Genomic DNA, 13,816 nt, shown 5'->3' on the forward strand with positions numbered 1-13,816 from the left:
ACCCTCATCGACCCTGCGTATCGGCAGCCCAGCTGACCTAGGAGCGTTTGCCGTCCTGCTCCCAGCCGACTTTCCCAGGCTCCCATGGGTCCGAAGGGGCTGCCGGGTCTTCTCTGAAATCAGGGCGGTGACATCAGCCAGCAAAGGGGTGGAGGCAGCAGCACAGAGTGGACATTTCCGTGGGGACCTTTTCCGAGAGTTGACCGTTGGGCAAGGCAGCTCCCTTTGGCCACAGGCAGTGCCCCGAGAGGGACTCAGCTGGGAGCCTCTGCCGCCGGAGACACATGGGTGGTACACTAGGGCACTGACTCTAGAAAGTTTGGGCATTTGGCAGCAGGGGAGAAATGCAGTCTGGGAAGGCTGCATGGTGGAAGAGGCATTTTAGTTGAGACGTGACTAAGGAATAAGATTCTGCCCTGCAGGGATGGGGTGGGGGTGAGGGAACGACTCATGTTCCAGCAAATGTGCTGGAGTTAAGTGAGTGGGAAGTTAATCTGGACAGACAGACAGGGACAGGGGCTGTGAGATTTGGATGGTTATTCTGTGTGCTGGGTGGGGGAGGAGTCAGCCAAGAATTGTCCTTGTGTGTGTGTGTGACCTGTAGCTGGGGGGGGGGGTGAGCCCCCCCCCCGCCCCTCCTCCCACAGGAAGCCACTCAGCCTGTTCTTCTGGTCACTCCTAGACCTGAAGGGACTATAATCCCCTCCCCCACCCCGGGAGCCATAAGCTCCTTAAACCCAAACAATGGGTTTAAGGTTTTAAGACCCCTGATGAAAGCTGGAGGGCAGGAGTGTTAGGGCCAAAAAGACCAGTTTGAGCCCAACCCTTTCGTTTTGGATGAAGAATCAGAGGACCAGAGAGGTGGTGTGACTCGCTCAGGGCTGCACAGCAGCTGACAGGCAGAGGTGAGGCAGGAACCCAATTCTCTTGAATGCTGATTGAGAGAAGCCACTGAAAAGCTGTGCTTGGTTTTGTCTTGAGTATCTGAGACCATCGCGATTTTAGTAATAGAGTTTTTGATTAAATAATGGGATGTCCACGTAATGGACCAACTAAAAATAACTTTATATGGGCATTTGGCACGAATACAGTGATTGCCTTGAGTGGATGCCGTTATCGATCTCCTTTTACAGAGGAGGAAACCAAGGAGCCAGGAAGACAGATAGCTTGGCCCAGGTTCCGCAGGTCACCGCTGTTAAGACCAGTTAACCGCTGTGCGCTCCAGCCGCTTACAGGGTTTGGAAAGATACAAGAGTTGATACATGGAAAGGAAATCCAGTAGGTTTTTTTTTTTTTATTTTAAAGATGTATATGTGCCTCCAAAATATATCGCTGAAGATACCAAAGTGTTGATAGTAAAGATTTCTGAGCCATGGGACTATGGATGCTTCTTCTTTTTCTTTTCCTTTCTTTTCTTTTTTCCTTTCTTTTCTTTTTTCTTTTCTTTTCTTTTCTTTTCTTTTCTTTTCTTTTCTTCTTTCTTTTCCTTTCCCTTCCTTTCCCTCCCTTTCCTTTTCTTTCTTTCTTTCTTTCTTTCTTTCTTTCTTTCTTTCTTTCTTTCTTTCCTTCCTCATTCATTCATTCATTCATTTTTAAGATTTTATGTATTTGAGAGAGTGAGTGAGCACGGGCAGGAGCAGAGGGAGAGGCAGACTCCCTGCTGAGCAGGGAGCCCGAAGTGGGACTCGATCCCAGGACCCTGAGATCATGACCTGAGCCGAAGGCAGACGCTTCACTGAGCCCCCCAGGCGCCCCATGTGCAGCTCCTTTCTCTGTGTTTTTCTACACTGTCTAATTGTATAGAGTAAGGAAGGATTGTTTTTATCACCGGATAACTTTGTAAGAAGTCTCTGCTCGCAGGGGTGACATGGCTAACACCGTGTTCGGGGGGCGAGCCCACAGCTCCCGTCTTAGCTGTACTCCTGGCTGGCCGGTGTAGGTGGGTATCTGGGGAGGGAGACGAGGCCAGTCTAACGCAGCCATTGTAGGCCTGTAGAGCTGGGTAGGACTTGGGAAATCACCCCTATTTGACAGAGAACCCCACCCACCCCCCTTGTCTCTGTATAGACCCCAGACCAGGGCTCCTTCCTCTGGCTTGGGGGTTTCAGGTGGCAGTGGGCATGTGGGAGAAATGCCCAGGTGGCAGCTGGGGTTCACGGGCACGAGGCAGACGTGGAGGGTGTGAGTTGTCAGCCTTGGGGGATTGGAGGGGCAGTGGGGGATGTTTCCAAGGATCCCAGCCAGAAGGCCACCTCCGGCTCGCAGCTGTGTGGAGAAGGGTCTCCAGTAAAGAGAAACTGTGTTGTCATGGGAGGCGTGGGAGGGGGATGATGTGGGAGCAGAAAGCCAGCTCCTGCTTCCTGGGGGTTGGGCAGGGAGGTGGCCGGCTGGGTCTCTCTGTTCTCCAGCTCTGTTCTGTGACCCTCTGAGGTTGTGCCCTATGAGCGTCTCAAAGTGACTGTGTTTCTTTCTTTGACCAGAGACCACCTGGGAACGTCCCAGCAGTTCTTCTGGGATTCCAGCCAGCCCTGGCCCTCACAGGAGCTCTCTGCCTCCAACAGGTACTGTGCACTCACTACTTCGGGGCAACTGGGGGGGACCATACACCTACCTTCCTTGGAAAGGCCAAGACTCTGGGGTCTGGGTTCTGGAACCTGGCTGGGGATCTTACTGACCAAACCCAGGCAGGGAGCAGTTTAGAGGGTTAGGAGGGTGGGCTCTCCCTGGCAATGTTGGCAGCAACCTGATGGCTCACCCCTCACTCCCTCTCGGGTCCTTAGGGAGGGAGGACGGCTGGGTGAGGTGAGTCATCAGGGCTGTGCCCTGTCTGCTGGTGTGGGTACCCAAAGTGGGGGCAGAACTGCTCTGCATATTCTGGAGCGCATCAAAAAGTAAAAGTTAAAGGAGGCAGATTTTTATGGGGCAGCTTTCGAATAGAATGTTCTAGAAGGCACTTGGGATTTGTTGTCAGGGTGTGAGTTCTTCATCTGCCAAGGCAATCAAGCGGAAGTGGTTGAGGTCGACATTCCTATTGTAGTTGGGGGTTTTGTTCTGAGACGCCAGGAGGCAGGATGATTTAGAGCCCTTTACCCATCGGTCCGGATCCCAGCCCTCAGAACCCCGCCCCCCAGTCGGTTGTGGCTCTCCCACACTAGACTGTGCCCTCCCCAAGGGCGTACACTCTGTCTCCCCTTGTCTTCTCTGGAATCCTCCATCCACAGACATGGGCTGGCTTGTGTTGAGGGAACTCACCAATGTCTCCGCAATCGCGGGGGGCATGAACCCCATTTGTTGGTTTTTGGACTTTACTCATCAACCAGACGGCAAAGCCCAGACGTCGTGGTTCTAGTGTCGGCCTGGAATTTAAATGTTGGCCCCTTCGAAAATGTGGCAGCCTGGTGTAGCCGGACTGAGATGGGAGGCACGCGGGAGGGGAGAGGCGAGCAGGGGAGGGGAGAAGCAGCAGCTTACCTGGAGGGCGGTGAGGGCCTGCACAACCTTCACGGGGCCCCAGGTCATCGGAGGTCTACAGACCTTACCTCGCCCATCACAGGTGACCAAGGGAAGAGCTGACATAATGACCGAATGAGGGGTTCGTGAATGCGTGAGCGCACGTGTGCAGACAGGCGTCGGAAGGGCGAGCGAGACTTTTAACCCTTCGATCCAAGGAAGGGTCTCGAGTGCAAAGAGTCTTTAGACGTTCTCTACCACTGATACATTGGGAACTTAAAGTATATGATACATCTCATGTAAAGCTGTATGATCAAAGTATATCATCTCGGGACATGAGAATTGCCGGAGCAGAATTCAGAAAGCAACATGGTAGGAAAATAGAGCTCTGGAGAATTAGCTGAGGCATGGGAGAGGGGGCGAGCAGGTGTTCTAGGCTTTTTAAATTTTTTTTTTTTTTTAAAGATTTTATTTATTTATTCGACAGGATAGAGACAGCCAGCGAGAGAGGGAACACAAGCAGGGGGAGTGGGAGAGGAAGAAGCAGGCTCATAGCGGAGGAGCCTGATGTGGGGCTCGATCCCACACCGCCGGGATCGCGCCCTGAGCCGAAGGCAGACGCTTAACTGCTGTGCCACCCAGGCGCCCCCGTTTTTGTTTTTTTTTAACAATAGAGATGCCCGCGTGAATAAAGGGAGGTGTGGCCCTCTATCCCAGCCAGGCTCGGGGCCAGCCAGACGCCAGAAAGAAAACAACCCAGCTGTCGCTTCGGGGCCGGAGTGGTTGGTGTGCGGGGCAGGGCAGGACAGGACAGCAGCGCAGGCTGGGGGAGGCCTGGGCGTGGGCAGGTGTCAGGTGTGAGCTGCCCCGGCCTGTCGTGGCCTGTGCCACATTGACGGGCTGGTGGGGCTGGTGGAGCTGGGTGAGGAACTTGCCCTTTGCGTCAGTGGGGTCACCTCGCCAAAGCCTGCTCTCCCCGGCGCAGTCCCCCTCAGCAGCCTGTCCTCCCTGTGCTGTGTGGGGGCCGTCCCCCAGAATGGGGACTGGGAGGAGCTGGATCGGGCCCAGTGAGACAGTTTCCTGCCTTCCCCTGACCGGCACAACCGGACGCCTGTCCACCGACCACTGAGCTGGGTGCTGGGGCTCTGAGGGGGGCCGAGAAGGGTGGGGAGATGGGCAAAGAGGGTCAGACCCACTGATGAGAATTGTCAAGAGGGCCACGGCGGTAGACGTAGCGTGTGGTCGCCGACGTGCCCTCCCCTGCCCCCAGCCGCAGGGGGCTGGGACCCCTGTTCTGAGCGTGCGGGGATCCAGGGCTGGCAGGTTCTCTGCCAGAAAGGGCTTTGGAGCCACGCACAGCTGGAAGTTCCGCCTCATCTTGGGCCCTTGGGAGACGCGGCGGGGTGTCAGCGCTGTGATGAAGACCGTGTTTCATTCGGTGCTTCCTCCCTCCCTTGTGTTTGTCCGCAGCATCTGTACCCGCTAGTTAGGTTTTCCTGCCCCTGGTACAGTGGTTCTCACCCCGGGGGTGATTTGGCCAGGGATGCATGGCCCAGGGCAGCACTGCACCCCCCCCCCCCGAAGGGTTATCCAGCCCCACGTGTCGGGAGTGCCGGGGTTGAGGAGCTCTGTCCCCGGGTGACTCAGAATGTTCAGCTCCTTTCAAGGGACGGGTGACAGACGGTGGCCCATCGAAATGAGAAGCAGCAGCACAATCTGCAGAAGCCTCGTTCACTGGCTCAGAGATCCACCTTTCGTGGATTCCGTGGAAGTCAGATGCACCCCGCAGTCAGCGTGTACCCCTCGTTCAAGGAGAGGCCCCTTTGTTTTCTTCCCTCGTGGTACTGAACGTCAGGGTGCCTCTCCCAGTCGTGGTGTATTAGATTGAGATTTAGAAATGATGGCTGGTCAGACTGGGGCCTCGGGCACCCCGGCACCCCGCGTCTCCTCGCCGGGCCTCGATGGACCCATTGACACAGCGCGAGGGCCTGGAGGGAGGCTGGGCCCAGGTCCTGTCCAGCCCTGCGTGGATCACGATTCCTGATTCTCTCCACCCTGGGACACATGTCCCCTCTGTGTCCACGCTCAGGGAGGGAAGGGAAGAGACCTACCGGTGAGGCTGTAGGAGCCTCCGTGATGTTTTGACATCTTCTTTTCTAGCTTTTGAACAAAACCTCTTTGCTAAAGAATGAAATAGGAGCCACGTGGGCCCCTATGTCTACGGGGTACGCTAGGTTTTTTTCTGGATACTCTCATTCAGTTTTACAGGCAGCTTTCAGGAGATGGAAGACTCTCCGGGGACGTGAGGTTGCTGGAGCTTAACCATCCCCCATCCTCCACGCTCCTGGGGTTGTCGACTCCCCTCCTGGGGACCACTCCGAGCCCCCCGATCTCAGCCCCTCTTGTTGTGTTCATGCTTCTGCAAATGCAGCAGTGGTGGGGATTGCAAACCTTTCCTTCAGAGACTGTGCCGATGCTGTTCTCAGTGCCGGGGATCGTGCCACAGACAAGCCACACTTGTGTGGTCCCTGCTCCCAGGAACCCACATTCCAGCGGGGGGCTTGGGCAAACATGTAAACGTGAAATATGTCAGATTGCCCTTGCGTGTTTAATGCCCAAGGCATTAAAGTAGGACAGTGGGACAGAGTGGGACTAGGGAGTCAGGGACGGCCCCAGGGAGAAGATGGGTATGTGTGTGGGGCAGTGGTGAAGTATTCTGGGCCGGGAACAGCAAGTGCAAAGGCCCTGGGACAGGAGGGACGTTGGCATGTTGGAGAACACAAAGCCAGGCCAGTGGGGCTGGAGGGTGGGGGACAAGGGGGAGAGTGGTAGGTGATGAGGGGAGAGCAGTCCGCAGGGACAGAAACTCCTGGGTCCCCCAGGCTACAGGAAGGTGGTGGGATTTCATCCTGAGCAGGGTGGTTGGAAGTGAGGGTTAGAGCGACAAGCAGTGGAGGTGTCTGGTCTTCATGAGACACCGACTTCTCAAAGCAGCCAGCCCGTCCTTGGCTGTGTCAGGATTGCTCTTGGTTAACAGTGATGGGCGTTGCACTGGGGGATGCGGCGGGGTAGGGGGTGAGAGTAGCGTGGAAAACTCAGTCACATCCATCAACCACAGATATCCTGTGTGGTCGTTTCTGAAAAAGAACATGGAAAAGCAGGTCAGGAAGAATATCCGCAGAAACCCCAAACGAACCCAGCCAAGGCCAGCCCAGTCAGCCTCCCCTTCGTGGAGGCAGAGGGGTGAAGAGGTCCGTGGGGCTCTTTAACTCTTGAGTTGTGGCTGTGTGAGCCTGCGGAGAGGGCTTGAACAGCCACCTGTGGACTGTGGCTGCTTTTTCTTCTTAGTGCAGGTCAGTCAAACGCTGGAAACAAAGCCCAGCCCGGTGACCAGCTGGGGAGTGAGATCTGGGAGCACGCCCAGTGCCCCCCACCAAGGGGATTCTGCTCTTTGAATGTCGGGTGCCGCTTAGAGGCTTAGTGCTGGGCTGGGGACTTTTCCTCCACCTCCTCCTTTAAGACCACCGGCGTCGGGAGCCGGGTTTATCCCACGGCTTTACTGGAGGCGTTTCACGCCAGGTTTTCTGGGTGAGGTCTGCGTGAGTAGTAAAGTTTAAACCCAAACAGAATAGCAAAGGCTCTATTCAGTAACTGCTGCGAATATTAAATGTGATCCTTGGGCTGGTTTAACATGCAGTGTGGACGCAGTGATTTATGGGCAGAGTGAGAAACAAGGTTCTGGGAGTTTCGAGGATGCGTCACTGGGGAAAATGAAGGATGCTGCCAAGCAGCGTGGTCCAGTCGAACTTTCTGGGGTAACAGAAATGGTGCCATATCTACGCTGTCCACGGCGGGTAGCGTCAGGCACGTGGCTAGTGGACACGTGAAATGTGTCCAGTGCAGCTGAGGAACTGAATTCTTAATTTTACTTTCCTTAATATATGTTTTTTAAATTTTGGAGTAATTTTAGGTTTACAGAAGAATTACAAAGCCAGTCCAGAGAGTTCCTATACACCCTGGCCTCAGTTTCCCCGACGGTTAATATCCTATGTAACTGGGGTGTGCTTGTCGAAAGAAAGAAATGAATGTCGTATGTCACCGTTAACTAAATTTTATGTGGACGTCCCCAGTGTTTCCACTACTGTCCTCTTTCTGTTCTGGGATCCAATCCTGGATACCAGATGGCATTTATATTTTATCTAAATTTAATTGGTTAGAGGGGCTCCTGGGTGACTCAGTTGGTGAAGCGTCTGCCTTTGGCTCAGGTCATGATCTCGGGGTCGTGGGTTCGAGCCCCGCATCGGGCTCTCTGCTCAGTGGGAGTCTGCTTCTCCCTCCCACTCTCTCTCTGTGCTCTCTGTCTCGCTCAATTATATAAATAAATAAAATCTTTAAAAAAATAATTAAATTGGTTAGAATTTACATAGCTGCCTATGGCTCGTGGCCTATCTCATCAGCCGGGTCAGGTGTGGAGAGGGAATTCCTTTCTGAGCTTCTGGGCCTGGGAAGTGCATTGAGCTTTGGTCTGTGCCTTTTGTAAAGGCTGGAGGAAATCCCGTCTCTTACTTACGGAGTCGCCCTGCTGGTGAGGGGGTGGGAGTTGTCAGGAAACCTGGGTTTGCATTCTGGCTTTGCCCGGCCTGCGGGCTTGAGCCCCCTGAGGGATCATCCTTAGGTGAAGGGCCTGTCTCCAGATGACAGGGGAGTGAGCAAGGGATCTCCCTTGCAGATCGGGGAGGGTCTGCCAGCCAGTTAGGACGAGTGCGTGTCAACAGACAGCTCTGCTTCCCCTGAGCAGAGGCCCCTGGGCAGGGGGCTCACCCACACCCACACCCTCTCCAGATCAGAAAACCCTAAAGCGGACCTCCCCGGGTCCTGCAGAGTTAGCAAGTGACCAGGCCCGGAGCTGTTTCCGTGGCCCTCAGCTGGACCTCACCACTGACGTCAGGGAAGGCCGGGGGCCAGGACACCTCCCATGGGAAGGGGGCTCGCGCGTTCCTTACCGCGTTCTTGTCAGCTCAGGCCCCAGAGGACCTCACCGAAACCTGTTTAACCATCGACGCCCTGGACAGTAGCCACAGGCTTTCAATCGTGCACAGCAGATGTATGGTGGGTTCTATTTTGGGGAATACGGTTTACATTTTAGACAATCAGGGAAGACCATAAAGACCAGGTGGCCAGACAGATGTTTCAAGACCGGAAGATTATAATGTAACGCTGGTCCCCCAAACAGAGCGAGCGGGTAGACGCAACTTTCCTCGACCACCCGGGGTGTGGTGAGGGCGTGAGACAGGGATTGTGCCCACGGTCCCATCAGAGGTGCTGAGCACAACGCTGGCCCCGGTGTGTGGTTCACTCGACTTCAAAACCCGCCTCCTTACAGCCACAGCTGTTCCCAAAGTGGGTTCCGTGGCATTCTTGCGTTTCTTCCCCAAATGGGTTCTGCATGCATGTAAATGTGGGAATACCACACACGGTGTTGCCTTGTTTGAGGCTCACCGAGCACATCGGCATATGGGAATACTTATTTTATAGGGCTTCGCAGATGTTGGGTTGGTTTTCTGCAGATGGAAGGTTTGTGGTAACCCCGCAATGAGCAAGAATGTCAGTGCCATGTTTTCTAGCAGCGTTTGCTCGCTTCACGTCTCTGTGTCATGTTTGGGTCATGCTCTTCGATGTTTCAGGCTTTTTCATTCTGATTATATTTATGATGCTGACCTGCTCCGTGATCCGTGATCTTTGATGTTACCACTGTAATGGTGTGGGGACAACCACAAGCCGTGTACCTACAGGACAATGAACTTCACTGATAAATGTTGTATGTGTTGTGACTGCTCCGCCGACCAGCTATTCCCCCATCTCTCCCTCTCCTTGGCCTCCCTGTTCCCTCATATTGAAATGAGGCCAGTTAATAATAACCCTACAGTGGCCGCTAAGTGTTCAAGGGAAAGGAAGAGTCACGTGTCTCTCACTTTAACTCAAAAGCTAGAAATGGTGATGCTTAGTGAGGAAGGCGTGTTGAAAGCCGAGATTGGCCGAAAGCTTGGCCTCTTGCACCAAAGTGAGCCAAGCTGTGAACGCAGAGGAAAAGTTCTGGAAGGAAATTAAATGGCTACTCCGGTGAACACACGAATGATAGTAAAGAGAACCAGGCTTCTTGCTGATGTGGAGAGAATCTCCGTGGTCTGGGTAGAAGATCAGACCAGCCCCAACGTTCCGTTGAGCCAACAGCCTAACCCAGAGCAAGGCCCTAATGCTCAGCAGTTCTGTGAAGGCCGAGAGAGGTGAGGAAGCCACAGAAGGAAAGTCTGAAGCTAGCAAAGGTGGGTTCCGGAGGTTTAGGGAAAGAAGCCGTCCCCATGGCATAAATGTTCAAGGTCAAGCAGCGAGTGCTGACGTAGAGCCTGCAGCAAGTTCTCCAGAAGATCGAGCTAAGATCACTAGTGAAGGTGGCTACACTCAGCAACAGATCTTCCGCGGAGAGGAAACAGCCTTCTGTTGGAAGAAGACGCCACCTGGAACTTCCATAGCTGGAGAGGAGAAGTCAACGCCCGGCTTCAAAACTTCAAAGAACAGGCAGACTCTCTTGCTAGGGGCTCACGCAACCGTGACTTTAAGTTGAAGCCAGTGCTCGTTGGCCATTCTGAGAATCCCAGGCCCTTCAGAATGCTGCGAAGTCTGCTCTGCCTGTGCTCTGTCCGTGGAACCACAAAGCCTGCGCGACAGCACGTCCCTCTATGACACAGTTTACTGAAGAAGCCCACTGTAGAGACCCCCTGCTCAGAAACAAGGATTCTTGTCAAAATATGGCTGCCTGTTGACCATGCACCTGGTCTCCGCAGAGCTCTGGTGGAGATGGGCAGTGACATGCATGTTGTTCGCAGGCCTGACAACGCGGCGATCATCTGCCCCCCGTGGGTCAAGGACTCATTTGACCTTCGAGTTTTATTATTTAAGAAATCTGCTTTGTGAGGCTCTAGCTGCCACAGAGAGTGACTCTTCTGATGGATCTGGGCAAGGTACATTGGAACCTTCTGGAAAGGATTCACCATTCTAGATGCCTTTCAGGACATTGGTGATTCAAGGGAAGAAGTGAAAATATCCACACGAGCAGGAGTTTGGAGGAAGTCGATGCCAGTGCTCAAGGATGACTCTGAGGGATCAAGACTCGAGTGGAGGAGGTCCGTGCAGATGCAGCAGAAAGAGCGAGACCTAGAATCAGAAGAGGAGCCAGGAGGTGGGACTGAATGTCTGCAAACTCACAATCAAACTTGGAGAGATGAGGAGTTGTTTCTTATGGATGAGCAAAGAACATGGTTTCTTGAGATGGAATGTTCTCCTGGTGAAGATGCTTTGAAGATCGTTGAAACGACAACAAGGGATTGAGAATATTCCCTGAGCTTAGTCGGTAAAGCCACAGCACGTTTTGAGAAGACGGGCTCCGATTCTGAAAGAAGTTCTCCTGTGGGTCAAATGCTATCAAACAGCGTCGCGGGCTACAGAGAAATCACTCATGAAAGGAAGAGTCCATTGATGCAGCAAATTTCACTGTTGTCGTATTTTAAGAAATTGCCACTGTCACCCCAGCCTTCAGCAGCCATCAACACTGAGGCAAGACCCTCCACCAGCAAAAAGAGGAGGACCGGCTGAAAGCTCAGATGACGGCTAATGGTTTGTTTTGTTTTGTTTTTAGCCATCAAGCATTTTTAAATTAAGTATGTACATTGGTTTTTTTTTTAGACATAATGTTATTGCAGACTTTAGTGTAAACATAACTTTTATGTGCGCTGAGAAATTAAAACACTCATTCGACTCTCCTTGTTGAGATGTTCGCTTTATTGCATTGGTCCGGAACCCAACCAGTCTCTGAAGTGTGCCTGTATAAAAAGGCCTCCTGTAATAAAGAAGTTTATATCTGAATAAAGGGGGCACTTGTCCCAAAGTCTTTGGATCATAAGACTCTACCCTTTACCTTCAGTGCTTCACGCTTAGAACAAGCATCCTGCCGGTTTGGTATCTTGTATCGCACGCCTGGGAAACTCTGTGTTCCGCCATGTTGAATGTATGAATTGGAGGAGGGGGTGGGTCTTAGGAACAAGGCCTTGGGGCCCCTGGGTTTCTTCTTGAGCTTGAGAAAAGAAGCTACATGTTTATTCCAGAAAGAAGGGAGATTGGGGCCAGACCTAAAGGCGGCAGAAAGGGGGCTGTCTCCAGGGCTGATTTTCTTGTTTGAAAGAGTAAGTCTACTCTTTGGGGTCTTTCAAGGAAAGAAACGTGGACAGTGGGGCGTGGAGGTTGGAGCTTTCTCTACTGGGGGCCTGGAGGGGAAGCAGAGCTCCTGGGAGTGTGAATTCTGGATAGCAGACGATGCTGGCTCTTCTCTGTTGCTTGGCCTCTCTCGACAACTCTTGCTACGCCCCTATTCTGTTTTTATTATCCTCTCCCTCTGCTTCCTGAAGGCCTCCTTTCCCTTTCTACCCAAATACCTGCACCCTCCTCTCATGACTCATCTCACAAGCCCTCTCCCCGTTTAACTGCCCACAAAGAGGAATGAAATGTGTGCATGTGTGTTTATATTTGTGTTTGAAATTATGAAAGTTACTACGTAAGAGCTTTCTGTTCCCTTTTTCTTATCTTAAAAACAGCTGAATTTGGCATTTTACTTTTTTTTTTTTTGTATTCCCAGACTGAATTATGTTCCTTATGGTTATGATCAGCCCTTGACCAGTTTTATTATAATCCCCCCCCACCCCCTGGAGGTTTCAGAAGCACCCACTTCTGGCCTTCCTTGTTTTTCATCTAACCCCTGGTAAGCTGAGAGCCCAGAGAACTGGAAATAATCAGGGACGCTTATGGGTGAGCCATAACTGTTCAGATCTCCACCGATCACTTTTCTGAGTGTGCCTGGGACTGGTAGAGTGAAACACAGCAAGACAAGGGCGGGGAGAGCTGCTGGACGGGGAGATATGGTTGGATGGGAAATTATCTTTTCTTTCCCAGTAATTGTTTTGACATGGAAAGTAATTAGCCAGCAGCTGACAGCTCAGAACTGAAGTGAGAACAAGAGAACGGATTAGGGGCACAATGCCCCTGCATTGGCAGTTCCTGGCTGCCCATTCGTGTGGTGGGCAGGGCGCCTGGGGGATGCTGGAAGCAAAGACAGATAGCGGTGTACTGAGGGTGAGCTTTGACATGCTGTGAGGGGAGGAGGTGGGTGTCCGAAGGAGCTGGGGACAGCCATGGTGTGTACAGGGACTCAGTGTCATCAAAGGTAGTGACTGCTTCCAAGCTAAGACCTGCTCTGGTAAGAATTGACCTATTTCATGGAACTGTGGTTCGGTTCTTCTGTTGTCTTTGGTAGATATTCAGAATCAGGTAATGCTGACTTTTGGATAATCAACTGGGAAATTTACCACGTTTCCAAACTCTTGGTGTAATTTGGGTTTAGGTATTTCTTTGTTGAGCGTTTGAACGAATTTGCCCATAAAACCGTCTGGGTCCAGTGCCTTTTGGAGGGAGATCATTTTTCAAAGGTTTTACTCCTTTTGGTGTTTCTAGTGTCCTTTGAAACCGTGTTTGATCATTTGATTCTTATGGAAGGTTATGTATTTATTAGCATGTAGTTATAAATCCTATGCCCTTGCATTTAAAAAAGAAATCTCTTGCGAGATCTGCATCTGTTTTCTTTCTAACTCCACGTTCTGAGCATTCATGTGCTCTCTCAGGCTCAGATTAGATGGGCTGACCTGCTTTTTTATTGTTGTGATTCCCCCCCCATAGCCACCCCCACACAGAGAACTCGCCTGAGTTGCAAATGGCATCCTGTTTCCATTCATTTCTAGTGCCATGTTTATACCCCCGTCTCCGTTTTCCTTTGGTTTACTTTATTGGCTTTCAAATGTCTTTCTGACTTCTTAATTTGCATGGTTAGTCCATTTATTTGTATTTGCTTGGTTTCAGTAATGGAATAATGAAGGCTATGGATTTCCCCCCAAATGTAATTCAAGCCTTATGCCATCTGTTTTGATATGTTCTTGCTGATTATTTGCTAAATATTGTGTAATTGTGGTTTTAAATTCTTCTTTGACCTGACACTCAGAGGGCATTTTCTTAAATTTCCAAGTGTTTGGGAATTGGAGGGATGGGGACCTTGTGTATTTGTTCGTTCATTATTAATACCTGCTTTTATTGCTCTCTGGTCAAAGAGTGTGGCCTTCTTTTTTTTATGCCTTTTGCAATTTATCAATACCTTATTCGTGGCTTCAGCTTGCCCAGGCTTTTTAAAATGTTCCGTGGCTTGTTGGCAAAAGATGTTATCTTGGGCGTCTGGGTGGCTCAGTCGATTAAGCGTCTGCCTTCAGCTCGG

General features: G+C 51.8%; 1 protein-coding gene across 5 annotated transcripts in view; it reads left to right on the forward strand.

The window, feature by feature from the left end:
- GAS7 (growth arrest specific 7) overlaps positions 1-13,816 on the forward strand; it is a 202,859-nt gene that overhangs the window by 140,738 nt on the left and 48,305 nt on the right. For all 5 annotated transcript variants that reach the window (XM_026520996.4, XM_057311319.1, XM_044391832.3 and 2 more), the window contains exon 3: positions 2,481-2,561. In XM_026520996.4, coding sequence (XP_026376781.1) covers positions 2,481-2,561 — 81 coding nt within the window. The remainder of the gene's footprint in view (positions 1-2,480; positions 2,562-13,816) is intronic.

This window comes from Ursus arctos, unplaced genomic scaffold, assembly GCF_023065955.2.
Source record: "Ursus arctos isolate Adak ecotype North America unplaced genomic scaffold, UrsArc2.0 scaffold_14, whole genome shotgun sequence".
Classification (NCBI taxonomy): domain Eukaryota; kingdom Metazoa; phylum Chordata; class Mammalia; order Carnivora; family Ursidae; genus Ursus; species Ursus arctos.